The sequence below is a fragment of the Psittacula echo genome, assembly GCF_963264785.1.
Source record: "Psittacula echo genome assembly, chromosome: 5".
NCBI lineage: Eukaryota > Metazoa > Chordata > Aves > Psittaciformes > Psittacidae > Psittacula > Psittacula echo.
This window is the reverse complement of record NC_137739.1, coordinates 10,663,446-10,688,991: the sequence shown is the minus strand read 5'-3', so window position 1 is coordinate 10,688,991 and position 25,546 is coordinate 10,663,446. Positions and strand designations below refer to the sequence as shown.

The window sequence follows — 25,546 nt, the reverse complement described above, 5'->3', positions numbered from 1 at the left end:
CACCCAGACTCCACTACCCAGTACCCAAATTCCAACCACTTCAAGCACCTGGTTGTTCACGATCTGGCACCCATCACCCATTACACAATAACACCCAGCAGGTAGCAAGCACCCAGCATCTTGCATGCAGCAAATGAACTTCCCAAATATAGCACCCAGCAACCCCAGCCTCCATTACCCATCATCAGCACCCAGCTTTCAGCACATAGCACCCAGGTTTTACCTCCTCTCCTGCTCTTCCCAGGTTGGATCCTGCACACTTGAGTCTCTTTTGTCACCCGGTGCTGCTGAGGTGTCACCCATGAGATGTCACCAGGCACCCGTGATACCGTGCCACCTGCAGCACCCCTTACCTTGCGTGGCACCACGTAGCTGACAGGGACGAGGGCGGTGTCCGTGAGCTGCAGGACACGGAGCACCTCGCAGGCCATGACGTCCAGGGCCAGGCGCGGCACAGCGGCCAGGCCCCGCGTGCTGCCCTCCGTCCGGCACTGGGTCGCTGTTGGTGGGGGGGACAGGCAAGGTGGCCGTGAGGCAGGCAGGACCCAACCTCTGGGGGTGGCTGGGAGCCCAATGTGGGAGGTATCCTGCTTACCTTGGGTGAGCGCCGGCTGCGCGGCTGCCACCTCGAAGCAGTACAGGAGGTTTTCTCCCTGGCAGAGAGGTGATGGGGACAGGGCATGAGTGGGGCTCTGGGGAGCACCCCACCGCACACACAGACATCCCCCTGCACCCCAATGCCGTGGGACCTCACCTTCCCTGCCATCACCAGCAGCCCCGTATCAGCATCGTACAGTGGAATGGCCGCCCTGCAAGGGAAGGAGGGAGCTGAGCTGAGGCACCCATCAGTGTGGCACCCTGATGGCCACAGGGCTGGGTCCTGGGTCCTGCACCTTTCCCCGCTGGAGCACGCCCCAAACCCTGTCCTGGGGAAGCCCAGGGCATCATCATCAGGCCATGCAAGAGGCAGGAGGGCAGGGCTGGTGCCAGCTGCTTCCCTGATGTACAGGTCCCCAAATCCTCGCTGTCCCACCCCAGGGTGACAGGTCTGCAGGATGCCACCGCTGGCCCCATCTTGCACTGACTGCATGGTGCCCACCATGAAGCCGTGCCCAGGCAATCCCCTGCTCCTGGATCTGCATCCTGCACCCGGTGATGGCACCCAGCCCCACTCGGGGAAGCCACCGTCACCTGCAGGGGAGCCCCAGGGCCTGCCGGGCCAGTTTGGGGCGGGTGCGTGGCACACCCCGGCACACCGCTCACCTCACCTGGACCTGCTATGCCAGGAGCCCCAGGAGGGCCCTGGGGCCAGGGCTGTGCCAGCTGGAGTGTGACCCTGCTCCTTGTCCTGCACCTTGTTCCGGCTTGTGACCAGAGTGCTCCATGGCCAGAAGTGACCATGGCTGGGGGACACTTGGTTTCTGGGGGCACGGCAGTCAGGACATGGGGAGGACAGTGACTGGGGAGTGCTCAGTGGCTGGAGGGGATGATGGTCAAGGGTACGCTCAGTGGCCAGTGGGGACTGTGACCAGGAACACTGCCTGGAGTGGATGTTGGTGAGCAGAAGCATGAAGCCACCTCTCTGCCTCCTCTTGGCAGGGGTGGAGGAGGCAGCTCCGCAGGCAGAGAACAAAGGGACAATCTATTACTTTCAGTTGACATTTCTGTGGTTATGCCCAGGGCACGGAGCTGTGCCGATGTTTTGCACCATGTGGCTATGAGGAAATTTGGTGAAACCAAAACTGTGATGTGCTACTGCCCCAGCTAGTCCCTATGGCAGGGACACCCTGGCGCTGCCACAGGATGGCACAAGGCACAGCTGTACACTATGGTCCTGTGCTCTGACTGTTGGCATAACATAGGCAAACACCACTGGAGTTGGCTGTGGCAGGCACCGCGGTCCCCTGCAGTCACTGTCACCAGCACTGCCACCACTGGCGGGGCCCAGGGTTGGGACAGCTTGTTCCAGCCCGATCAGTGCTGTCCTTGCAGCACCAAATGGGAAGTGCTGTCCTGTGGCACTTTGCACAGCTCTGGCATCACCGGAGCACCAGGGCACCACTGAGGGCCACCCAGTCTCCCCCTGTCCCTCAACAGCTGGAGACATGGGCTCTACAAGTGCGGGGGATACTGGGGCCCATGGGTGCCAGGGTCTCTGGTTACCCTGGGTGTGCTGGATCTAGAGGCCTCTGGGATGCCAAGGACACCCAGTCCCTGGTGTTACAGTGGTGCCAGGAGACTGGGGGTGCTGGGGATACGGGGAGGATGCCTGCATCTGCACCTGTATCTGTACCTACGGATGGGAACACCGGCGGTGCTGGGATCCCAGCTACCGGGCCCCGGGGGTCCTGGAGCTGCCAGGGGTCATAGTGACTTGGGGTCTCCGGGCACTGCTGAGGTCCCGGTGTCTCGGGGGCTCCGGGGGCTGCCGGGGTCCCGGTGCAGTCCCGGGGGTCCCGCCGGTCCCGCCCCCTGTCGGGCCCCAGGTGCGCAGGGGGCGTAGCCTTCGGGGCAGCCGTGCTCCGCCCCTCCTCCCCTGTCCCCCTCAGCCAATGGGAAGGCGGCGGGAGGGCAGGCCCCGCCCTCCGCGGTTTTAAAGCCGCCCCCCGCTCCCGGCGCCGCCACAGAGGGGAGCGTCCGCTCGGCCGCCGGCTCCTGCCGCCATGCACTGACCGCCCGGCACGGCCCGGTGAGTCTCGCGTCCTCAGTCGCCGCTGCCCGGCCCTGCCCTCGCCATGGGGCCGGGGAGCTCGTGGGGCGCCGGCCCACGGGCGGGAGGGGGGCTGTGCTGGGCACCCGGCAGTTCGGGGAGTGGTGGGACCGAGGGTCCCGGTGGGCCTGAGCAGAGCCGCGGGGCACCCAGGGCTGGCTGCCCTCGCCGGGTGACAGGGTGTCACCCCGGCTTCGGCCACAGGAAGGGAAACCGGGGCCAGCACCTCGCTCCAGGCCTTGGCTGGGGGTCAGCGTGCCCTGCTCCCCCTGAGGCCTTGGCTGAGCCATGGGGCACCTGGCTGTCCCCTGCCTGGGCTGGTGATGAGGGGGTGACGGCACTGCAGGGGCAGGGTGGAGGGTGCAGGCATGGCCCCGGGTCCCCTGTCCTTGCCTATGCCTATCCTGCCACGGGATGCGCCAGGGTCTGGCCTGGGGATCTTGACCTGGTGCTGCTCCTGTGACAGGGAAGGGAAGAGATGTGGCTGGGGCTGATGTGAAACCCATCTCCCTCCAGCTGTGGCCGGGTGGCTGTGACCCACCCTGCCAACAGAAGGGCTTCAGGGCACACACAGAACCATCACTGGGTGCTGGATCCCTCCCATGCTCTCCCTGTCTTGGCAGATACAGTGGCAGAGCTCGCTCTTTGGGGTCAGGCAGAGGTGGGAGCTGCTGGCAGTGGTGTCCACCACCACCCTCCTCAGCAGAGGGCTCGGCTGGGGTGGGGTTTGGCTGCCCTCCCTTTGCCTGTCCTCAGGGGCCAGCATCCTGTGTTGCTGACCCACCATGGGCCAAGCAGGGCCCCTGGGCAGCGCCAACAAGGGCTTCCCCTCAGCTGGTGCAGGGGAACGGGTGCCAGCAGGGCCACTGGCCAGCCTGGCGGGTGGGGATATCCCACTGCTGCTCCTGCCACCAGATCCCTGCATGCTTCATTGTCATGCAGTGTGCATTGTGGGGGTGCTGGTACCCTGTCACTCTTTCTATGTGTGACTTTGGGCCATCACAGGGTAAGTGTCCCTTTCTGTGCCTGGCTCCATCCGAGGCTGGCAGCTGCCACAAAAGCCAGAGCATCCCAGTAGTAATGCTCCAGTTCTCAGACCCGTCTTCGCAAGCAGAAACTCCCACTTGTGTTCCCCACATACACCGCTCTTGCCCACATGCCTCACACTGCAGGTCTCATCTTTCTGGGGCTGGACTGGTCTGACCCCACTGGGGCCGTGCCATTGCCTACACGGCACTGGGCAGTGCCACCATCACGGATGACACTAATGACTGTTTTTGCCCTCACCACGCCAAGGCCTTGCCGGGTGGCCCTGACGCAAGCGCTGCCGGCCCGGCTGGCTCTGCCAGCGGGACACAGCAGGAGGAAACGCTCGGGGACAGCCGCAGCCACCCCAGTCACGCTGTAGGAATCTGCCCGTGCTGCTGGGGCCACGCGTGGCAGCATCACCGGCCTCCTCCCAACACTCCCTGGTGTTTGGGCTCCTCCGAAGGCGGTTTGGCTGCCGGTAAAGTGGCTCTGCTGGTTTTTCTCCTTGCCAGCACCTGAGCTGGGGAGCACAGCCGGGTCAAAGGGGCAGAAGCGCAACGGAGGGGCCAGCGAGCGCCCCGGGGAATGCAATAAGCAGGCTGCATTCCTCCAGGGCTGCTGCGGAAACTTTAATTAAATAGGGAGGGGAGCCTGGGAGGAGGTGGGAGCTGCGGCCGCATAGGGTGGGTTGAAGGGGAGGAGGATTAAGGGCTTAATCCTGCATCCCCCCAGCATGGTCACAGGAAGGGGCATATGCTGACATAGGCTTGTTCTGGGGGGGGTTAAACGAGGGGAGCAGCATCCACATCCTGCCCCGTGAAGGCACCATGGCCCTCCCTGCAGTGACAGGGACTGAACCCACTGCCTGGCTTTTGTGCAGAGCCTTGTCCTGCCTGCAGTGGTGCCCACTGGCCAAGGAGGCAGCCCATCAGCCTGCTGGCAACAACGGTGGCTTTGTTTGGCTGCGAGGCCTCACTCGCCGGTGCAGGAAAGGATGTCCCGGTTGTGCTGGGTTCCCCCGGGAGAATGGCCACGTCCCTGAACCGTGGGGAAGAGCAATGACCCCCGGGAGGGCTCCTCTGGTCTGTCCTGTGAAGATGTCACCCTGCAGCATGGGGACAGCATTGGCTTCATCCTTAAACACGTGGCGGGTGCAATGCAGGGCATCCCCTGCTGAGTCCTTCACCCTGGGCGGGCAGCCAGAGAGCCCAGCCTGGGGGGCTGCAGGCAGGGATGGGGGGACATGGTGCTCCCACCCCAGCAGGCTGGCAGGGAAAGGCTGAGCTGGGACTGGGGGAATCTGAGCCCAGATCCTCCCCGCAGCCGGAAAATATGAATAATTCGGCAAATATCTGCGGTGCAGGCGCGGGGGAGCCCAGCCAAGGCAGCAGCAGGCCGCTGGCAGGGCGGTCCTAACACCTCCAGCAGAACCGGGGCCCCCTCTCCACCCTTGGGGACCCCTCTAGGACATGGGGAGGTTGTTCCTCTGTGCCCTGTTCCAAAGGGTAAGCACCCCTGACAGCCTGGGCTAGGTTAACCCCTTGAAGTAGTGTCATGGTACGGAGGTGGCGTGTGGGCAGGATGCCGGCGTGTGCCGGCGGAGTGGGGTGATGCCGAGGGAGAGGTGTCAGCGGCGTGCGGGTGGAGCAGCAGTGCCAGCCTGCCTGGTGCTCGTGGCAAGGCGGGGATGGATGTGTGGCCCTGGCCAGGCCGGCCAAACCTGCCTGGAGCAGGGAGCCTGGCAGGCGGGGAGGAAATGCCAGCATAATTAAAGGGACGAGAGAGACTTGGAGTCAGCAGCTGGTTGCAGCACGGGACACGTCAGCGAAACCCGACCCTGGCATTGCAAAACCAGCTCTGGCCTCACCAGCATCCCGCAGGCCTGGCCGGATGCTGCTCACCCCGGCACAGCAGTGGCAGGACCCTGGGCACGGCCCCCAATGCACTGGGGCTTTGCCTGCCAGCCAGCACCCTGTGGCTGCGGGAGCCACCCCGAGGGCTGTCACGTGGTGAGCAGTGCTGGGTCTGCGCCCAGCCCCTTAGACCCAAAACTGCTTTTCATGTTCTCCATGATGGTGTTTTGGCTCTACTCAGTTCTCGTACTGGGCACTGATGGCCTGGCTGTGGATGTGGGGGAGCAGCAGTACCCACTGGCTTGGGGCTGGGCAGGGGGTGTCAGGGAAGGTCTCTGGCAGTGACCCCAGGATCAGCGGAGCTCCCCCAGCACACGGTGTCAGGGGGCTGACGGCACAGGTCACAGCGGGCCAGGGCCGGTTCGGGCCAAGTGACTCAGGCAGTTGTGGTGACCCTGCCCAGCAGCAGGGCCACCCCACCCTTGGTGCACCCCACCCTGGGGGGGGCCACCCGGGGAAGAGGCAAGGGTAGAGCCTGCTGCTGCGTTAACCCTGACCTGCTCCGGCTGTGGTGAGTCCCGCATGGGGGGCTCTGCTGGCCAGGCTGCACTGGCAGGTGGGACCCCGCGCGGGTGAGACCCTCCCGGTACAGGATTTGGTGCTGGTGCACCGCTGGGGCAGGCGGCACGTGCTGCTTGTGACCCTGCAGCCCCCCGCACATGGAGGGGGCCCCTTGTGAGCTGCAGGGGGTGTTTGTCTGGTGCTCTGAGCAGCTCTGAGCAGGGGAGGAGGTGAAGAAGGCCAGGGCTGGGGAAGGGGCTGATGGAGCAGGGTGCCAGCAGCACTCCCAGCTCAGGCAGCCTGGTGGGGTTTGCCTCTTCCCTGCCTGGGACCCCATCTCTGCTAAACCCCACATGCCCCTGAGATGGAGTGGCAGGAGATCATGGGTCCCCAGCCCAGCCTGTGCTAATTAAGAGTGTCATTAAAAAGGCTGAAAGAAGGGGTTGAGAGAAGGGGCAAGGGTGGTTAAAGCCTCACCCCAAGAGCATCCTCCCCTCCATCCCTGCTGTACCCATCCCCAAGAGATGAGGATGTAACCCAGGGTGCTGTGCAGAGCACCCGGGGTGCTGGCAGGAAGGTGAACAGCAAGGCAGCCGTGACCCCCAGGGGACACAAGCCAGCTTGGCAGGGGCTCTGCAGGGACGTAGCTAGCTCTGAAGGGTATGGGGGAACCATGGGGCAGGGGAGCATCCAGCTCCTTCAGCCCTCAGCCTGTGCCTGGGTCACCCCTGGGTGTCCCTGCCCTCAAGGGGGATAGCTGCTGGGACGGTGGCACAAGCAAAGGGTTAAGCTGAGCTCGGATGGTGTGAAGGCCAGGGAAGGTCAGCCAGGCTCCCACCCGTGTTTGATTTGCACCCTGCTGAGTGTACGGCCCCAAGAGACCAGGCCAGAGCGGGTGGAATGTGTCTCATGGTAAACCTGGGGTATACAAAGGTCCCACATCCCTAAACCTGGGGTCCAGGTGGGGGGAGTGCAGCAGCATGAAGCCAGGATGAGCAGCCCACATGTAGCATCGCTCTTGCTGGCTCTGTTCCAGTCGCAGCACAGAGAAAGGAGCAGCACAGCGGGGGCATTCTCACTCCCTCTGCAGCCTATTTGGGGCTGAAGGGTCTGGGCAGGGCACAGCAGTGGTGCAGGGGTAGCAAGGGCAGGGGCCTGAGGCACCCCAGAGCCCTGCTAGCCCAGGGTCCCCCCCAGCAGGGCTTGGCCCCTAACCTTGACTGGATTTCTTTTTCTTGCAGAGCTGACACCATGAACCAGCTGATCCTTTGCACGCTGCTGCTCTTGGCGTGCGGAGAGCTGGCTGGAGCATGTCCTGCAGGCTGCCAGTGTCAAGACCCCAAGACCATCCTGTGTGCGGCCAGACGGGGCCAAACTGTGCCCCAGGGGCTGCCCCCTAACACCCTCTCCCTCTACGTCTTTGAGAATGGCATCACGACGCTCAGCGAGGACAGCTTTGCGGGCCTGCCTGCACTCCAGCTCTTGGACCTCTCACAAAACAAGATCACCACCATCCAGAAAAACATCTTCCAGCCCCTGACAGAGCTTGTCAACTTGGACCTGTCATCCAACCAGCTGCAAGAGATCACCAATGAGACCTTCCATGGGCTGCGGCTGCTGGAGCGGCTCTACCTGCAGAGGAACAGGATCCAGCACATCCATGCTGCTGCCTTCAACACCCTGGAGAACCTGCTGGAGCTGAAGCTGCAGAACAACCAGCTCCGGGCCGTGCCTCCCCTCAACCTGCCCAACCTCCTGCTGCTGGACATCAGCTGGAACAAGATCCCCACCATTGCACCGGGGGCCTTCCACGCTGTCAACATCGAGTCCCTGAAGATTGCAGGGCTGGGTCTAACGAGCTTAAATGAGGAGCTCTTCCAGGCCCAGAACAACCTGCATGAGCTGGATGTCTCTGACAACCTGCTGGAGCGCGTCCCGGTGGTGCTGCAGCGGCTGGGGAGCCTCACCAAGCTCAGCCTGGCTGGCAATGCACGCATCTCCCAGCTGCCAGCGGAGGACTTCCACAACCTTCACAACCTCCAGGAACTGGACATCAGCAACCTCAACATCAACACCATCCCTCGGGATTTCTCCAGCTTCTTCCCCAGGCTGCGGGCCGTGACGGCTGCCGGCAACCCCTTCAACTGCATCTGCCAGATGAGCTGGCTCGTGCAGTGGGTGAACGCCAGCAGCGTGGTCCTGCGGCGGCCTGAGGAGACGCGCTGCCACTTCCCCCCGAAAAACTCAGGCAAACTCCTCCACCACCTGCAGTACGCTGACTTTGGCTGCCCCACCACCACCACCAGCCCCACCACTGCACGCACCACCACACTGCCACCGCCTGCCCCACTCCCCACCAGCAGCCGCCCGGCACCGCAGCCCAGCACTGCTGCTCCCACACTAGGGGCTGGGGACCCCCAGGGCAGCTCCACACCAGTGCCCTTCAGTGGCCCCCCAACTCCCACCACTCCCCTACCACCCATCTGTCCCCCTCGCACGTGTCTCAACGGTGGCACCTGCCACCTGGGTGTCCAAAACCTCCTGGAGTGCCTGTGCCCAGTGGGCTACACTGGGGCGTACTGCGAGGCAGAGGTGAAGGGGACAACGCCATCCCCAGCTACGCAGGCCCCACTGCCCAGCCGGCGGATCAGCATCGCACAGGTCAGCAGCACCTCCCTCAAAGTGGACTTGCAGAACTACGTCCAGTCCAGAGCGCAGCTGAAAGGCATTCGCTTGAGCTACCGAAACCTTTCTGGGCTGGACAAGCGGCCGGTGATGCTGCGTTTGCCAGCTTCGCTCTCTGAGTACACAGTGCGGGCATTGAAGCCCAACTGCACCTATCGCATCTGCATTGGGCCCCTGGGGGAGAAGGTCTCCAAGGAGGAGCACTGTGCTGAGGTGCAGACCTTGCCAGTGAGCCACCAGCAGCACTCCCCTGTCACCCAGGGCAAGGACAACAACCTCACCCTCATCATCGTCCCTGCGTTAGCTGCCGTGCTGCTGCTGATAGTGGTGGTGACTGCTGGCATGTACTACTGCCGGCACCGCCGGGCGAAGGCCCACGCCGGCCCTGGGGTGGATGCTAGCCCCCTGGAGCTGGAAGGGGTGAAAGCCTGCTTGGAGAATGGTGATTTGAGCAGCCATGGCTGCAAGGTACCAGAGGCAACGATGCTTTCCAGCGGCTCCGAGTGTGAGGTCCCGCTCATGCAGTCGCACTACCCCAGCAACAACAACACCCCGGGGCTCAAACCCTCCTACTTCTGAGCCAGGCGGGACTGCGCTGTGGGAAAAGGGTTGAGCTCTGGTGGTGGCACCCAGCAGTGTCCCTCCAGAGGCGAGGAGTTAACTGAGTTCAGGCAGCAAAACCCCAAACCCATAACGTGCAATTTCTGAGAGGCTGCCACACTTCGGGAGGAGACAATTCCACTGCTCAGTGCCTTGGTTTCTGTGACTCTGTAGAATGTGGGTAGCAACCAAGAGGGGGTTGGGTTTTTAATTTCGGGTTTGGATGGAGTTTTTTTAGCTACTGCTAAAAAGAAAGCAGCCAGTGACTTGGCTAAGGGACATCCACGTGCTGGTAACAAGGGTCCTTTAGCAGAGCACGGCCCATGCCTCTCAACTCCCTGGAAGCTGATGTGAGCAATCAGGCCCAGACGAGGTGCTGGGACCCTCGGGATCTCTGGGCTGAAGGAAGTGCCGAGCAGGCAAACCGGGAATTGAAGCTTTAAGAACTCAGAGATATTTATACACGGTTATTTCCCATTTCTTCTGGGAAACCTCTGTTTTGTTGTTGTTGTTGTTTTCTAGCACGGGTTTGTGTCCATCTCTTTTGTAGGGCGGACCAGAAAGGTGGCGTTTTGTAAAAAAAAAATAAAATCACAACAATGAAAAGCTCTGCACAGCCCCAAGCAGCTTTTGCGGGTGCTGCCTGTTGGCAGGCAGGGGTGCGGGCAGCACAGCCTGTCCCCTGCAGAGGAGCGGGAAGGTCGGCCGTGTCCGCTGGTTGTTGTTGGCGAGCACGGGGATGAGTCAGGGTGATGGAGGGGGGAGTTTTCCCGGCTCAGGGCGGTGGCACTGAGGAGGCTTCACCCCCAGGGTGCTGCCCCCCACCATGGGGCTGAGGAGGTGTTCCCAAAACACAGGCCACCGGTTTCAAATCGGCCCCTGCCCTGTGCATCATCCAGCCTTACTTCATCCCTCCCTGCCTGCCAGATGGCTCCGGGGCCAGCTGTGGGACAAACAACCCAGCCCAACCTCTGTAATCTCTTGACGTCACCCCCAGCGGCACCGGGACCCCCAGAGCGCCCATGACAAGTGTCAGCCTGCTCGGGGTCCCCCCAGCCCTGCACCGCAGCCAGAGCCAAGGCTCAGGCCCTGCATTGAGCCCCCTCCACACGGCCCCGGGAACAGCTAGTTTCGTGCGCCGGGGAGGGCTGGGAGTCGGCGCTCGGCAGGTTCCCGCTGCCAAATGGTTTCTGCTCCAGCCCTCTGGTTTTAATCGTTTTCCAATCCTTTATCTTTCAGGCTGGAATTTTCCAGGTTGGGGCCCTGCCCGCCGAGGTATGTTTGATTTGGAGAGAATGAGCATGAGCGGGCTGAAGTGCCGCGGCTGCCGCCAGCTGAGCAGAGGGTCACCGCCGTGCCGCGCGAGCTGCCGGCCGCACCGGGGCTCTGCTGCAGGCTCCAGCCCTGACCCCGACACCGCCCCGGTGCCGCTCACCCAGCGGCTCTGGTTGCAATTAGGGGTGCGGGGAGGCGGCGGGTCCGTCTGGCGCAGCCCCCCCGGCTCCCAGGTGGGCTTCCGGCAGGGCTGGCTCCCATTAGGGCCGGCGCAGAGGCAGGAGGGGCCCCTCGCCGGCGCGGGCGGCTCGGTGCGATGGCCACGCTCGCCTGCTCAAAGGGCCCATTGTGGTCCTCTCCCCACAGATTTTTCAAATTAACATCCCAAATTCCTCCAAAAATTGCTGCTGTGTAAATATTTTCACTGTGAGCTTTGTGTATTTTCCAGCCCCACGAGGAGGAGGAGGAGGAGGAGAGAAGAAAAGTCCCCGGCGGAGCTGTGGCCTTGTGCCGGGTGCCCCTGATCATCGCCACTGCAGCCCCCTGAGCCCACCTGAGCACAAGGTTGGGCCCTGTGTGTTCCTTCACTGGCACTGGCTGCAAGAGATGGGCAGCAGGGACCTCACAGCGGCCCTTGAGCTCCTTCACTCACTGCCCAGTGCTTTCCCTCCTGCTGCACAGTGTCATGATGTGCCCTTCCCCTAATGAAGCTCTTTTCCCCTGGAGGTTTGCAGGGGGACCCCTACAAGCCAGGTGGGTGCTGGGGATGCCCAAACAGCTCAGGAGGTCCCATCACTCTGAGGAAGCTTCCAGCAGCTCCAAAGTGGCTCCACTGATGTTGGAGATGCCACATGGTTTGCCCAGCGTGGCAGGAGCAAGGCAGGGGCTTGCCTTTGCCATGTGCAGTGCAGTGGGAACCCACAGCCCAAGGTTCTCATGGTGGCCTGGTGGAACTGGATGACAAGGGAAGGGGCTGGGCTGCAGCCGCCAGCAGCCACATCAGGAGCAGCACAAGGTGGGCAGTGAGGCTCAGCCTTGGCATGAGGGGCGTGGGGATGCTGGGGCCAGGGCAGGGCTTGACAACCCGTGAGGCTCAGAACCCCACAACACCCACGGCTGCACCCTGGAAGTTTTGCAGGAGCTCAGCAGGGTCCAAAATGTGCCCTTCCAGCCCCCAAGCCCCTGCTGGGTCCTGAGCCCCAGCGCAAAACCCCCCATGTCCTGCCAGCCCCAGTGTGCGCCAGGAGCGGCTCTGAGCAGCACATCGTGCGGCGCTGCTAATACTTGTGAGCTGAATCAGCGCTGGGGAAGGATTGCAAAACCCCCTGGATTGAACCCAAAAAAAATCCCTCTTGCTATGCGATCCAGCGGGGCTGGTAATGGAGAGCCCCAGCCAGAAGCCACCGGCAGGATGGGGGGCTCGGCCAGGAGCCACAATGGGAGGAGCCGCCAGCTTCACCAGGGCAAGTCCCACTGCCCTCAGCGCTGGCCCAGCCTGGCCAGGCGCAGGCAGCATCCTGCAGCCCAGCAGCAGCAAGTCTGGAGGTCTCTGGCCTCCGGAGAAGCATCCCTGGCCTAGGCATGGCCGCATGGAAACCAAAGCCTGGTCCTCCTGGATCCTCCAGGTCCCCACGGCTGGAGTGGAGCCCTGAGCGGGATGTGCTGCCTCAGTGCATGGTGCTGGCGGTCCCGTCCCCACTCCCTTGGGGTGACAGCAGGCGTGTGTCCATCCCACAGCCCCATGTGCTGCCGCAAAGAGTTGGCTGCCAGGAAGAGCATGCGGAGAGGCAGAAATCCTGCCGGCTTCCTGGAAAGCTGCAGAGGCCGGGGCCGGGGCGAGCCGGTTGGCAGCGGTGGGCTGAGACCGAGGCCCATCTGGGAGTGATTTCGGCGCTGCCGTCGCTCGCTGCCTTCTCACCGCACGGCCCTGCAGCACACGGCTATTTTTACACCCGTAATTGCCAGGCCAGGCGGCCGCCCCGCCATTAACCCCTTTGTGCAGCTGCCCAGGGCATCTCACCCTGCTGGGATAGATTCCGCTGTGGTGGCACCTGATGGAGTAGCCTCTCCCCCCCTCCTTGTGTCTGAGGTTGCAGCCAAGTGGGAGCAGCAGGAAAAGCCCTTTCCCTACTGATGGCAAGCAGCTGCCAGCCCAGGCATCCATGGGAAGAAGGAGCAAGGGCAGAGGTCTGCAGGGGTACAGGGATGGGGACAGGGATGGAGCTGTCCTGCTCAGGACTCTGCCTCCTAGATCTGACCACTGGAGTGGCTGTTGTCATGTTGTTCATGACCGAAAGGGCTGCTGGGTGTCAGAAATAAGCTTTGAAGAAGTGGCGTGGCCAGGCAGGGTGGGAGCAGAACTGGCCATCAAGGTACCATTACAGCTGGTGACCAGGGAGAGATGGCAGGATGATGATGGGGACACATGTCTTGGTGGGGCTACGGGCCTTGCTGCTCAAGAGGGCTGGATCCGGTCCCCCAAGAGCCAGCTCAGCTGCAGGTTTTGTCTTGGGGCAGGGGCAGTGGGTGCTGGGGCCAAGCATTCCTGGGCAGCATCCCCACAGAACAGCCCAGGACCCTTCATGTCGTGCTTCAGCACTGGGGGAGCCACACAGCCCCAAATCCTTCTGCAAACATCCTGCTGCACTGCCTCCAGGATCTCCCAGCTCTGGTGGACTTTACACTGTGAAGGGCAGTGGGAGTCCACCTATTCCCATTTCTCAGCCCCCACTACCAGTCTGCCCCATGGGGAGCTACCCAGTGGTGGCACACACTATGGGGATATGGCTCCTCAGGGCCTCTGCACACCCAGTCACCTTGGCTATATCAACCCAGCCACAGCCCCAAGCTGGCCGCAGGCTGCATGGGTGAATGCCCGCTGCCCCATGAGCAAGCGGGCACCCCCAGCCTCCATGGGGACACTTTCAGGACACCGAAAGATACAGCAACACAAGGGAGCTGCTGTTCTTGCTGGCCCCAGCGTGGTGACAGCCCTGTCCCCAGACACTGCTGTGCCAGCCGCTGAGAGCATGGCAGAGTCTGGTCACTGACCCTATGTCGGAGCCGGTAACCCAACCTCACTGGTGCTGGTTACAATTTAGGGCAACAATAACCCATTGAGGCCCCTTCCTGGCTCCAGCTCTGCTGCTCCTTGATCTAATTAAAGGGGCCTGGGGGGGAAGACAAAACCCAAGATGAAGGGAATGGCAGGTACCCGAAGGTGGCACATTGAGGACCACAGACAGGCAACGGGCCCACCCATGCCTCTTGCCACCAGTTCCCTTAGAGATCTGAGCATCCGAGCACAGCCTGGCACAGCTGGGGTGCTTTGAAAATGAGGTTTATGCAGCCACAAAAATCTCACCTCCTCAGGATTTAGGATGGGGGACCCCAAAACACATTTGCTGATGTGGGGGTGAATGGAGCCAGTGCCCTCCACTCTGCTTTCCTCTCCGTGGATGCTGGGCAGGGGCACAGCCACCCTGTGGCGTTCGGGGAGCTGTGGACATTGGGGTGGGCACACTGGGGGTGTCCCCCACCTTGGGGCACACCATGGCCCTGCTTTGGGGTGTCACAAGGGTGCCTGGGACGCGTGGTGCCGTCTCGGCGGGCACAGGCCCCTGCGGCAGGGCGCGGTGGGGACGCGGTCTCCCCTTCCTGCCGGCCCGGCGTCAGTAATGAATGGTATGAGCTTCCTGCCCGCCCACTGATTGCTTCCTCAAAGAGCCTCAATGAGCTGCTGCTGCTGCTGCCCCGCTCCCGCGCAGGCTTGCGGCATGGCCGGCACCGCCAAGCTGCCACCCCGTGCTCGATGCCCCACCCCGGGCACCCATGGCCATGCTGGAGATCCCCAGTGAGCACGCCAGCCCCGCGGCTGCTCCACCATCCCTGCGGCGCTGCATCCCTGGAGTCAGCAGCCAGCACCCTCTGCACCAAGCCTGCAGCTCCCCTGTTTGGGCACTCCCTCCACTGGGGCCTTGGTGACCCCTAAGCCCTATCCCCCTGCTCTCACCAGAGCTCCTGAGCATCGCACCCCACTGGCCCCCAGTTGGAATGACTCTGCCGGAGGGAGAGTGCAGCCCCTGCTCAGCACCTCTGCTGGGAGCCAGCCCAAATCCCCCTGCTCCGTTTGTCATCTCCATGAGATTTACAGGCAGGGAGTGGCTGGGGCTGGAAGCGCAGCTGCCTAAAAACAGCACCTCCCGCTCCTCAGCGGCTCCCGGCACGGGGGCTCCCTGCTCACCACCCCCCCCAGCCCTTCTCTGTATGGCCCCACCATGCAGCGCAGCACGGCAGAGCCTGGCGTGACGGCAGGCAGCGCCCGCCAGCTGCATTCCTGGCGGCCGATAAACCCGGCAGCCAAAATAACTCCAGCCTGCGCAAAGCGGCTGAGCGCAGCCTCGCGTCTGCATCCAATTTATCCAGGCTGGCTCACCCCGGCCCAGTGCTGCCAGGGAGGCCCATGCGCACAGGGAGTGAGAAGCAGCAGGGTTTGGGGTAATCCCCACTAGGTTCTCCACCGGCAGCAATAAGGGACCCCAAAGCATCCCTTTGTGGCGCGCTGTGTGCAGTGAGGGTCCCACATCCCTGTCCTTTGACAGCAGCTCTGGGGAGAGCTGGTGCCGCTCAGCACAGCCCTGCGAGGACTTGCCCAAATCTTCATAACCCCGTCAGGATGAGGGTGTTGCCTCCTCACCCTCCTTCTCCTGCTCCCTCGCCCGCACTGTGACACCAGGCCAGCTTGCTGGGCAGTGTAGGAGAGGCCAGGCTGGGTCTAACCGGAACATTCCTCACCCTGGCAGTGCCCGCAGACAGGAGACGGCTCCACCGCACCTTGACAAGGGGCATTGATCCCTTACGGCCACAAAAGCTCCTTTTCCATTTCCCCAGGGAATGCCTGGTGAGCATGGCTCTGCTGCCGGGCTGGCTGGGCAGCCACCATGGCACAAAGCACCGCAGCCCCACCGTGAGCAGGGGGTCAGGATCAAGCCACTTCAGCACGTAGGCAGTGCCAAAGGGATTTGCTCGCCCACAGCACCTTGTCATACTGTGCCAGTTCACGCACCCCCCCAACCAACAGCCACTTCAGACATGCCAGTGCTGTCCCCAGCAGTGTAACCACCCACCACAGCACCACAGAGCACCCATCCTATCCCAGCACTGCTGGGGACACCTCTGTGCATCCCAAGCACTGCCACTGCCCTCCCATCCCATCCAAACGGTGCTGAGGATGTGGCCATGCTATCCCCAGCCTTGTCCCCAACTTTGTGGACGTGTGCTGTCGGTGCCACCTCCCACTCCACCACTGTGCTCCCACAGGTCTCTGACCACGGCACTCCCACTGCCCACCCTCCCACCCCACGGTGAGTCCTCGTCCCTACCCAGGTGAGGTGTCCAGTGCCATGGTGAGCAGTGCCCCGCTGAATCGCCGCGTGTCCCACAGCTTCACCTCCCGCTCCCGCATCTGCAGGGGCACAGACACGGTGTTGGTGGGCACTGGGGATGTCCGGCCAGCCTCGCAGCTCCACCTCCCCCTCCATCCCCAGCAAGGCAAGGGAAGCTCCTGCCTTCACAGGGGACAAGACACCCAGAAAGCACCCAGGGCCCCAGCACAGTGCTGCAGGGAGCAGGACTGGGACATCCCAGTAGTGCCAGAGCCACTTTCCCAGCGAGGACCATACCTGGCTGAACCCGATGGAGATGAGGCAATCGCTGGAGCCCATCCAGAGCAGCCGGGAGTCCTTGTTGTTCTCATGTCCCAGGACACTCTGCAAGGCACAGGAGGAAGAGCTGTCAGTATCGCCAGCTGCCACGCCAGGCACACTGTGTGGCACCGTGTTCACCGGCGGCTGAGCACATGGAACCCAGTGCTGGCTCCTGACTCCACCGAGGCGCTAACGTGACAGTGCAGCGGGGACAGCCTGCAAGCAGTGAGTCCTCTGCCCCCACCCTCTGCCAGTGCTGGCGTGGTTGCTTTGTGGAGTGGCTGGCCTGGCTCCTGGTGAGGAGCAGAGGGTGGCAGCAGGTAACGTCAGCGTGAGGGGGCATGGGACAGCTCCTCGGCCCTCAGGGGCTCTCCCCACACATGGCGAGGAAGCTCTGGGGCCAGTGTGCCGTTAGGAAGCTGCTCCATGCCAGCAGCCATGAGAAGAGGCTTGGCCATGGCCATGGTGACAGAGGGACTTACTTCCTTGGCTACATCGCCGGGCTCTCGAACCATGCTGAATCCTGGCAGCAGGAGCTGGGTGCCCTGAGCATGTCCCGGTGCTACCAAAACACATCATAGCAAACTGAGCATGGCTGCGCTCCCCACACTGCCCTACCCGCTGCAGCCCCTCTCCACCTCTCTGCTGTGCTTCCTGCGGGACCAGGGCCCTCCAGCCCTTGACACCACCTCATTCTGCCACTGTCACCAGCCCGGTCCCCGCATTGGCCCCGGTGCCACTCTGACGAGGACGGGAGGGGAAGAGTTACTGCGGGCCGGCGGTGGCTGCTTGTTGGCTCCCATGTGGCCCCCAGATGGGACCTGCGGTTCCCAGCGTCCCAGCAGGAGCCGGCAGCCAGCACTCGCCCCACAGTGCAGCAGCGCCTGCAGCCTCCTCGCTTTCATTTGGGAAGCTCCATTAAAAGGCTGCTAACGACTTCAGAGCTGGCATGGAAAAGCAGAGGGTTCTGCCAGAGCTAAATCTGACATGGAGCTTCCGGCACCTCCACACAGGGGGACTCCACGTGGGGAAAGAAGGGATGGGGTGGGTGCCCACACATCCACAGCCCCAGGATGGCATGGACACACTAACCCCGGTGCCAGAGGAGCTGTGTCCTGTGAGCTGTATCCCCAACAGCATGAGCACCATGCACCACTGGCCACGACCACTCCACCACTGTGGCAGGCTGGGGCACAGAGGTACCACAGCTCCTACCTCCCCATGAGAGAACCTCCATGCAACCAGCCTCCTCTGGTCCCAGCCATGGGCCTCAGTGGAATGCCCACTCTCTGGAAAGACCCGCAGCCGGGGCGGGAGAAGGCACATGGTGCCAAGCTCATCCTCCCCCTGGCTCCAGCACACAAGCCTCCTTGCCAGCACAAACATAGTGCTTGCCAGCCAGCATGGCTCACTTGGAAGATGCAGCACAGGCCAAGCCAAATCCTGGCACTCCCAGCCACAGGGCAGGATGTGGGGCAGGAGGGACCAGTCCCCCACCTCCAATATGCTGGCATTGGAGCCGTCCCCTGAGACGGGGAAGGGCCTGGAGAAGGGAACACGTCCCAGCAGCAGTGCCAAGAGGGATGGAAACCCCAGGCACTGGGGCCAGCCTGCTCATCAGCCAGGAGAGCACTTCTGCACCTGAGCCATGCAGCTGTGGCAGCCAAGACTCAACAGCTGGAGATGGGATAGCCAGCGGTGCACCGCTGGTCCCCCAGCCCATCCTGCACAGCACCAGAGAGCCGTCGGTGCGTGCAGCCCCCGGGGCAGGCAGCATGGCTGGCAGAGGGCAGGGTGATGCTGCTGCTGCTCCCAGCCCTCGTGGTGCCGGCTGTGGCTGGGGCCATGTTTTCTGCATTAGTTCCATCCCGGCTGAGCAACACGTATGGCAGCAAGCACGCAGGGAGGCCAGCGCCGGGGCTGGGCTGATTTCACTGGTGAGATCTCCTGGCACCCACCCCAAGGTGATGCTGGGAACTCCCTGTGGCCCTGGAGCAGGGGACCAGCTGCAGCCTGAGGTATGGGCATCTCTCTGGAGCTGCTCACCTCCCCAGCAGGGTCAGGGGAGCCCACCAGCTCCAGGCCAGTATGCAGGAGCCAAGGAGGCCTCACAGCTCCCTGGCCATGCCAGCACAGAGGCAGCCCAGCCTCCTCCAGCCCATTGTGTGGGTCCAGCCTAGCTGGTTTGAGGCAGCCCAGGCTGGGGGGAGCTTGTGCTCCCTCCTCAGAGCCAGATCAACCGCTTGGGGAGGGTTTCCCAGCACCACTCCTCTCTTCCCATCTCAACCCATCCCTCCCAGCACAGGCTGCGGTACGGTGCTGGTACCCTCCGGGGTCCCCAGCCCTCCTCCCTGTGCAGCCCCCACTGTGGGCTGTGGGGGCCAGCGCCGGGGAGCAGGGCTGGTGTGTGGGATGCAGCTGTTGGCAGCAGCGGTGCCGTGGTGGGGCCGGGAGCTGGTAACAGCTGCCCGCAGAGAGCGACTGCCTTCAGCTCCCCGGCTGCTGGGAGAGCCCAGCACAAAGCAAACACTGCTCTGGTGCTGGGGCGATTCCCAGGGTGATCTCAGCCTCGACAGAAGCAGTTACACTTGGCCAGGATGCAGAGCAGGGAGAGACAGAGCTGGCAGCCCATGGGGCTGGATGGGGGGGAGGTAGGTGGGGAGGGGGATCACAGCTCTGCCCCTGGCAAAGACCCTTTGGCTGGTAGGGGCCAGGACAGCCCAGCTCTGCCTGTGGCCAGCAGGCCTGAGCATGGCTAGCAGACCATGGGCATCTGACCCCCGAGGGAAGCAAACCCAGCAGTGGGACCTGCATGGGCACAGGAGGCATCAGATCCAGGCTGAACCATTCTTTTGCCAGTGAAAGCCAGGCCAGGAGGGGTCCCCCAGACTGGGAGCAGACACCTCCTCCCTGTACCAAAAGGATGGGTCCATGCTCAGGGGCAAATCCGTCACTCCCTCCAAACCCCATGAGGCTGGGGGGGGTGGGCAGAAGGAACGGCTTCCTGGCTTCCTGGGGTGCCAAGGGGGTTAACCATGGCACCAAATCCTCCTCTTCGCACAAGAATGTGGGTGATCTCCCTCTGTTACCAAATCCGAGTTACTCCAGTCGTGGCCAGGGGAGCAGAGCATCCTCTTCCAAGTCGGCCCCACTTCTGGTCTCAGCTCAGAGCTCAGGGAGACCAGGAGCTGCCACCTCCCCGCAGGGATCGCAGCCACTGCACATGGTGACAGTGATGCTCCAGTAACCATCATGCTGCCAGCACTGGCCCTTGGCTGCTGGCAGCTGTGGGGTGTGTGTCGTAGTGGGGATGGACTGGGGTGAGCCCCCTCCTCCTTATGCTGCCTTCCCAATTCCACCGGCTCTGCCTCTCCTGCCCCACTGCAGCACAGCCCCCTGCCTCCATTCAGCTCCTCCTACCCTTAGCAAAGCCAACCCAACATCCCAGAGGATGTTGCGGCCCAGCCAGGGCAGGAAGGTGAGCGGGCTCCCACCGGCACAACCCCTACAGCTGCGGAGGCTCCCACCTTGACATGGATGCCCAGGCATGGGAGCAGGACCCCCCTCCCAGGGCAAGCAAGGGGGAGGCCTGCTGGCTGGGCAGACTGCAGCACCCACCAGCACCCATTCCTCCTCTCCTGCATCTCATCTCTTTGTGCAGCCACTGGCCCCACAAGCCCTGTTATGAGGCTGTCATCAAACCCCCAAAACAACTTTACCCTCTTGAGTACGAGCCTGCAGGAACCCTAGGTGAGGCAGCAAGCTGGGGGCTCCCGAAATGCTGTACTGGAGCCCAAGGGAAGAGAGGTGCCAACCTGCACCCCTGTGCCTGCACCCTGCTGAGCTGGCGAGGCCGTCCGTAGTGCACCCAGGCAAAGACAAGCCAGTGCTCCCATGCATCCGCATCCCTCACAGTGTCACTGGCTCATCCGCGATCCTCCTCAACTTCCCCATGTCTGCCATACCAAGCGGCATTCCTGGGAAGGACGGCCAAGGGGGAAGTAGAGCAGAGGAAATATAAACAGTCCTGTACAGCTACGCTGGGGAACAGAAGCATGAGAGCGCCGAGCGTGCAGCGCTATAAATAGGCAGCCCAGAGCCAGGCCAACTTTTTCAAAGCTTCCCACGGTCTCCTTGGGAATGTGGGATGCTGCGGACCTTCCCTCAGCCCGGAGGAAGCCACTGCCGAGGCTGGGAGTCAGGTACCCCCGGGGTGACCCCAGCGTGGGATACTGCGCTAATGGGGTTGGGGGGAAGAAGACTAACAGTCTTCATGTCCTGATGCGCCTTCCCCCAGCCAGTGGTCCCCAACCGGCCCTGGGCTGACAGACGAATCCTGGGCAGAGGTGACACGTTGGGGCCCATGGGGTCCTGGCTGAAGGCACAGCTGGGCCACCCCAGCCTAGATCTCCACCTCACCCCAGCATTGCCCAGCACCATGGCCACACCACATGGAGACCCATGCCATATTCTCCCACTGCGGCAGGGGCTGACGCAGCCCATGGGATAGTGGCCACAGCTTGGGAGAGGGGCTGGAGTCCCTCTCCCAGCCCTGGGGCCACGGGTGGGGGGGAGGGGGAATGAAACCCTGGCCTTGGGGGAACAATGCAGTGCTGCCCCACATCAACTCTGCCTGGAGGGCTGCAAGCCTTGGGTACTCCGAGGCACAGAGCTCTGCCCCCAGCATGGCCCATGAGGCGAGGGGAAAAACCCACAGTGGGAACAGCCCCACAGGGACACCCTCCCAGCTGTCCCCAGGAGCCCTCAGCTCATTAGAGCAGAGCTCATTAAAACGTGAGCAGGAGCGTGCGCTCGCCCGGTGCGCGCGGCCATTCCCTCGCCCCCGTCCTGCCAAAACGCCGGCGGAGGAAGTTTCTCGTGAGAACGAAGCCGGCTCCTCTCCATCCCACACTGGCTGCGCTCGGTGGCCACTCCACAGCCCGGCACCAGCGGCACCCGGCCCAGCCCCGTAATGGGAGCCAGGTGCTGGCCAGATGCAGCCCCTCGCAGCGTGCAGGGCCAGGATGCAGCCCCTCAGCTCTGCACATCATTGGCTCCACAGAGATGCGCTCGACAGACACAGCTCTGCTGCACCAAACTGGGCCATCGGCTCGATGGTGGCCATGCTGGTCAAACAGCAGAGGACAGTCCCCCCCAAATAGCAGCTTTCTGCCCTTGTGAACCACCCTCCTTCTTTCCAGCAGCATCTCCAAGTGGTTTTGATTGTACATCCCTGTCAGTGAACGTTTGTGGATGTACCCCCCGCAGATGTGTATCAATTGACGTATGAATGATCTAATATTTTCTCCCTGTACCCCCACAGACTGCCATGTGCACCCCACTTTGGGGAGCACTGCTTCAGAGGATAGGCAAGACCTCAGACCGCTGTGCTGGAAGGGCACTGCATGCCTATCTTGCTCCTGCCAACCCCAGAGAGAGGAAGCCCGGGGCCCTCTCCCCAGGCACAGAGACCCAGCATGGGGACCTATGGATTGCCAGGACCTAGAGGAAAGGGTGACCAGTAGAACAAACAAGCAGAGATGCCGCTTTAGTATCCCACACCATACCCGAATCACTGCCTGGACCCCATCCTGGTGACCCACCTGAGGCATCAACCAGGGTACAGGCACCCTGCCGGTGCTCTGAACCCCTGCTCAGCACCAAGTCCCAAGTCCCCCAGCCCTGATGCACAATGCACCCAAGGGCTTGTTCCAGAGGGACGTGGAGGGATGTTTTGTGGGGTTTGCACAAGCATCCCAGGGTGGGAGCCATGAAGCACTGAGCCCCTGTGGAGCCAAAGCCACAAGGGAGAGGATGTGACTTGCTTCCAGTGAGAGGGTCAAGGCAAGGAGGGTGACTACTGGCACCCATGGGAAGGGAGGGCAGGCTGTGGCCGGGCCAGTGCAGCCTTTGGAGGGGACAAGGCAGAGGACGGGACTCACAGGACCTCTCTGGAAGGAGCCAGATCCAGCCAGGCATGGGAGTGTGGCTGCTCAGGGTGGCACATAGGACCTGCTGTACCAAAGGTGTGGCCCTGGCATCTCCACCACCAGTTTAGGAGCACCAAGGAGGTATGCTGAGCAGCAAAAGAGTGCAAGCACAGCCTTAATCCTTACAAACAAGCTGCTGCTGTTGCAGCTCCCTGATCCATCCCAGACACAGCAAAGAGGGACTGTGGGTCCAGCAGAATGAGGCCACTGCTTTCCCAAGGGAAATCATGGGCTTGGTTACGTACTGGGCACCCTATGGGGTCAGCCAGGCCTCAGCCACGCCACTCTCACTGCGTCACACACTCCTGCCCACTGCTGGGACGTGCTCAAAATAGCTGCTACGGACGTAGCCAGGAATAGGGGGGTCAGGCCCCACCGGGGGCACAGCCATGGGTACAGGCAGCCTGCCAGTGACCCTCCTCACCACCGGTCCTTGGTCCCCAGCCCCATGCATGCTGCATCTGTGAGACCCAGGAGCAGCACCAGGCATTGCGCACCACAGCCATGCCCATCCTGCCTGAGGCTTCTATTTTAGCTCCTTCACATCTTTTTTCTCCTGCTCTAACAAAAGGAACAGTTTAATGAGCCAGGCTTGGCAAATTAAGAAAACCAGCCAGACAAACAGCCCTGTGCCGAGGCTGGCTTTAGCACCATGTGTGGCAAAGGGACGGGGTGAGTGAGCCCGAGCCCTTCACCTGCTCCAGAGGAAACCCAGCCCGTGGTGCTGACGGGCCAGCCCAGCTGGAAATCCCATCACACTGCTCACCTCTCTCACCGCTGCAAAAAAACCTGGCAACTTCAAAGCCTCACAAGGTGCGGGCACCGCGCGGCGGCTCAGGCATCACCCGGTTTGTAACCGTGCTGGCCCCGGGGAGAAGGAGCCTTTCCAAATAACCCGGCCCTCCGGCAACCGGGGAAAGAAGAAAAACCAGAACACAGGGGTGTTATTGCTCCTGGCTAAGTAAGCCCTATGCAAACTTCCAGAAGATTTATGGCATTTTAAAGTTTTCCCCTTCAGCACAGCACTTCTCCAAGACTAAACATCTTCATCAATTCTCAGCTGGTCGGGGTTAGGGCTGCGGCGCGGCAGCGCTTGGCCGCAGCAGTGAAGGTGCATATTTCTCTTGGCAAAGCCGGAGCGCCGGCCCCGGGCTGGATCAGACGGCAGTGGAGGGAAGTGAGCTGCCTGTTTTGAACAGCCACCATCATTCACACGTTATTTTTAATAGCTCAGCGAGACAGAGTCCACCCTCCCCAGGAGACTTGGCTCAAGCCCATCGTGCTCACAGCTTCACCGAAACGCCGTTATACAAGCAGACAGGTCTGGCAGAGGGAGAAGTTGGGGTAGGCAAGGCGGGAGCACTGCCTGAGGCCATTGATGGATAGGAGCAGTATGAATCTGGGAGCAGAGACCAGTACCTTCCATCTACACCAAATGGTACCCACAGCAGGGGAGCATCATGAGGCCCACTTGAGGGCTGGGAGCACTTTTTCATGGCTCGCTTGCACATGTAACCACTGGGTTTATACTAATATATAGTGTTGTGGTATTTGTAAGTCTGCCTGAAGGGTCAAGGCACTGCTTGTACCTGCAAAAAGCACCCAGGGGCCTTACGGGATCTCAGCACCCAAGCAGCCAGCAGCAGGACAGTGCCGGTGCAGTGCTGGAGCACCACCTTCCTCCAGTTGGTGTCCAGGATTACCACCATGCCCAAGCACAGACAGCGGAGGCCATCGGCTTTCTGAGCCCACAGACACACATAGGCCAGTAGGAGGAGAGATACAAGGAGAAGCAGAGCCTGCTACAGCCATTTCACCCTGCTCTCCGCTGCATCCTTCCCCTCCCAGAGGCTTCCCGCCTCTTCTGCAGTGAGGGACAGCAGCCACTGGCAGCCAGAGCCCCCAAGCCACAGGAAACCTCTAATAAGAGGCTGTTTAAACTCGACATCAAGGTTTAAGTCCTCTACTTAGCTCCTACTCACTGTTATTTGCTGAGCTGTGCAGATCCAGCTGCCCAGCCCTCACCCTTGGCAGGTCCTCATCCCTGAGAGCCTTTTGCACAGCGGCACAGAGCCCAGGAGCCCTCAGGCCCACTGCAGTTCTTGTGCCCCTGGGGCTGGGGAGTGCTGTCGCCTGCAGACAGACAGCTCCAGCCACCAGTGTGCCAGTGTGGTGGGGGAGCTCACTGGCCTGGATGGGAGGACAAGGGTCCCCCATGCCAAACCTCACCAGGGCTGAGGAGCAGAGCAGACAGCCCCATTCTCCCTGCCCTCAGCCCCTGTGACTGCGTTACCACTGGGGCCTCTCCCGAGCTGTGCCAGAGCTGGGAGAATGGCCCCAAAGCCCACCCCTCAGTAGGCAGTGGGCACCCTGGTCAGGCTGCCTGCACCATGTCACCCGGCACACCCGGGAGGGACAGTACCTGGGAAGCATCTGGGCTGACTCGTGGGTCAAAGATCCGCAGTTTCTTGTCCTGTACAGATAAAAAGAAAACAGAGGAGGGTTAAGGACCCTGAGGCCAGGGAGATGTCAGGCAGCATTAGGCAGAGGGCTAGAGTGAGCAGTTTCCTTCCTGCCCATCATTTCCCTGTCTGCAGTGCCTGCCCTTGTGCATGGCTTGCAGTGTCCTCCAGATCCTGCCCCACACCATGGGCAGTGGCATACCCCCAGGATCCCTCCCAGCATCAGAAGGAACCCAATACCCTCAAAACTGCTCCCAGAGAAGGGCCCCAAAAGTAGAGCCAGGGTTGGATCCCAACCCTCAGATTCCATCCTACCAGTGCTCCCCAGCACCCCACAGGCAGGAGAACAAGCCCTCTCCTGCCTGGCACCCCACAGTCAAATGGGGCATGGGATGCCCTTTAAAAAGGGCTGGCTGGGGCGCAGAGGCAGCCAAAGTGCCATTTAGGGAGCACACACTGTGCCTACGAGACCCACACAGCATGGCACAGCTCAGGGGCTGGTCTGCATCTCAGATGGCATTGCCTTGGGGTTTTAGCCTCTGTGCTCAGCCTGCACACTTGGTACAGAGCTCCAACTGCTCACTTAGCCCGCACACCCAGTCTGCACGCTTGGCCAGCCTCCATGCTCCATGATGGGCTCAGCCTATACATTTAGCCTCCACCTCGGACACAGGGA

General features: G+C 62.1%; 2 protein-coding genes across 5 annotated transcripts in view; one reads left to right on the top strand and one right to left on the bottom strand.

The window, feature by feature from the left end:
• The window catches only part of LOC308221804 (coronin-7-like), a 36,616-nt gene that overhangs the window by 3,666 nt on the left and 7,404 nt on the right, over positions 1–25,546 (bottom strand). For all 4 annotated transcript variants that reach the window (XR_013956991.1, XR_013956992.1, XM_080619114.1 and 1 more), the window contains exons 7-12: positions 24,831–24,881; positions 16,395–16,481; positions 16,095–16,177; positions 755–809; positions 596–653; positions 354–499 (exon numbers count right to left, since the gene is read on the bottom strand). Coding sequence is in view for 2 of the 4 variants with exons in the window: in XM_080619114.1 (XP_080475240.1) it covers positions 354–499; positions 596–653; positions 755–809; positions 16,095–16,177; positions 16,395–16,481; positions 24,831–24,881 (480 nt within the window). In the remaining 2 variants the exon portion in view is untranslated. The remainder of the gene's footprint in view (positions 1–353; positions 500–595; positions 654–754; positions 810–16,094; positions 16,178–16,394; positions 16,482–24,830; positions 24,882–25,546) is intronic.
• VASN (vasorin) lies at positions 2,606–9,417 on the top strand (the record flags this gene model as incomplete). The annotated part of the gene is made up of 2 exons (XM_080619116.1): positions 2,606–2,693; positions 7,395–9,417. The coding sequence occupies exon 2, from the start codon at positions 7,405–7,407 to the stop codon at positions 9,415–9,417; it is 2,013 nt and encodes a 670-aa protein (XP_080475242.1). The 5' UTR covers positions 2,606–2,693; positions 7,395–7,404.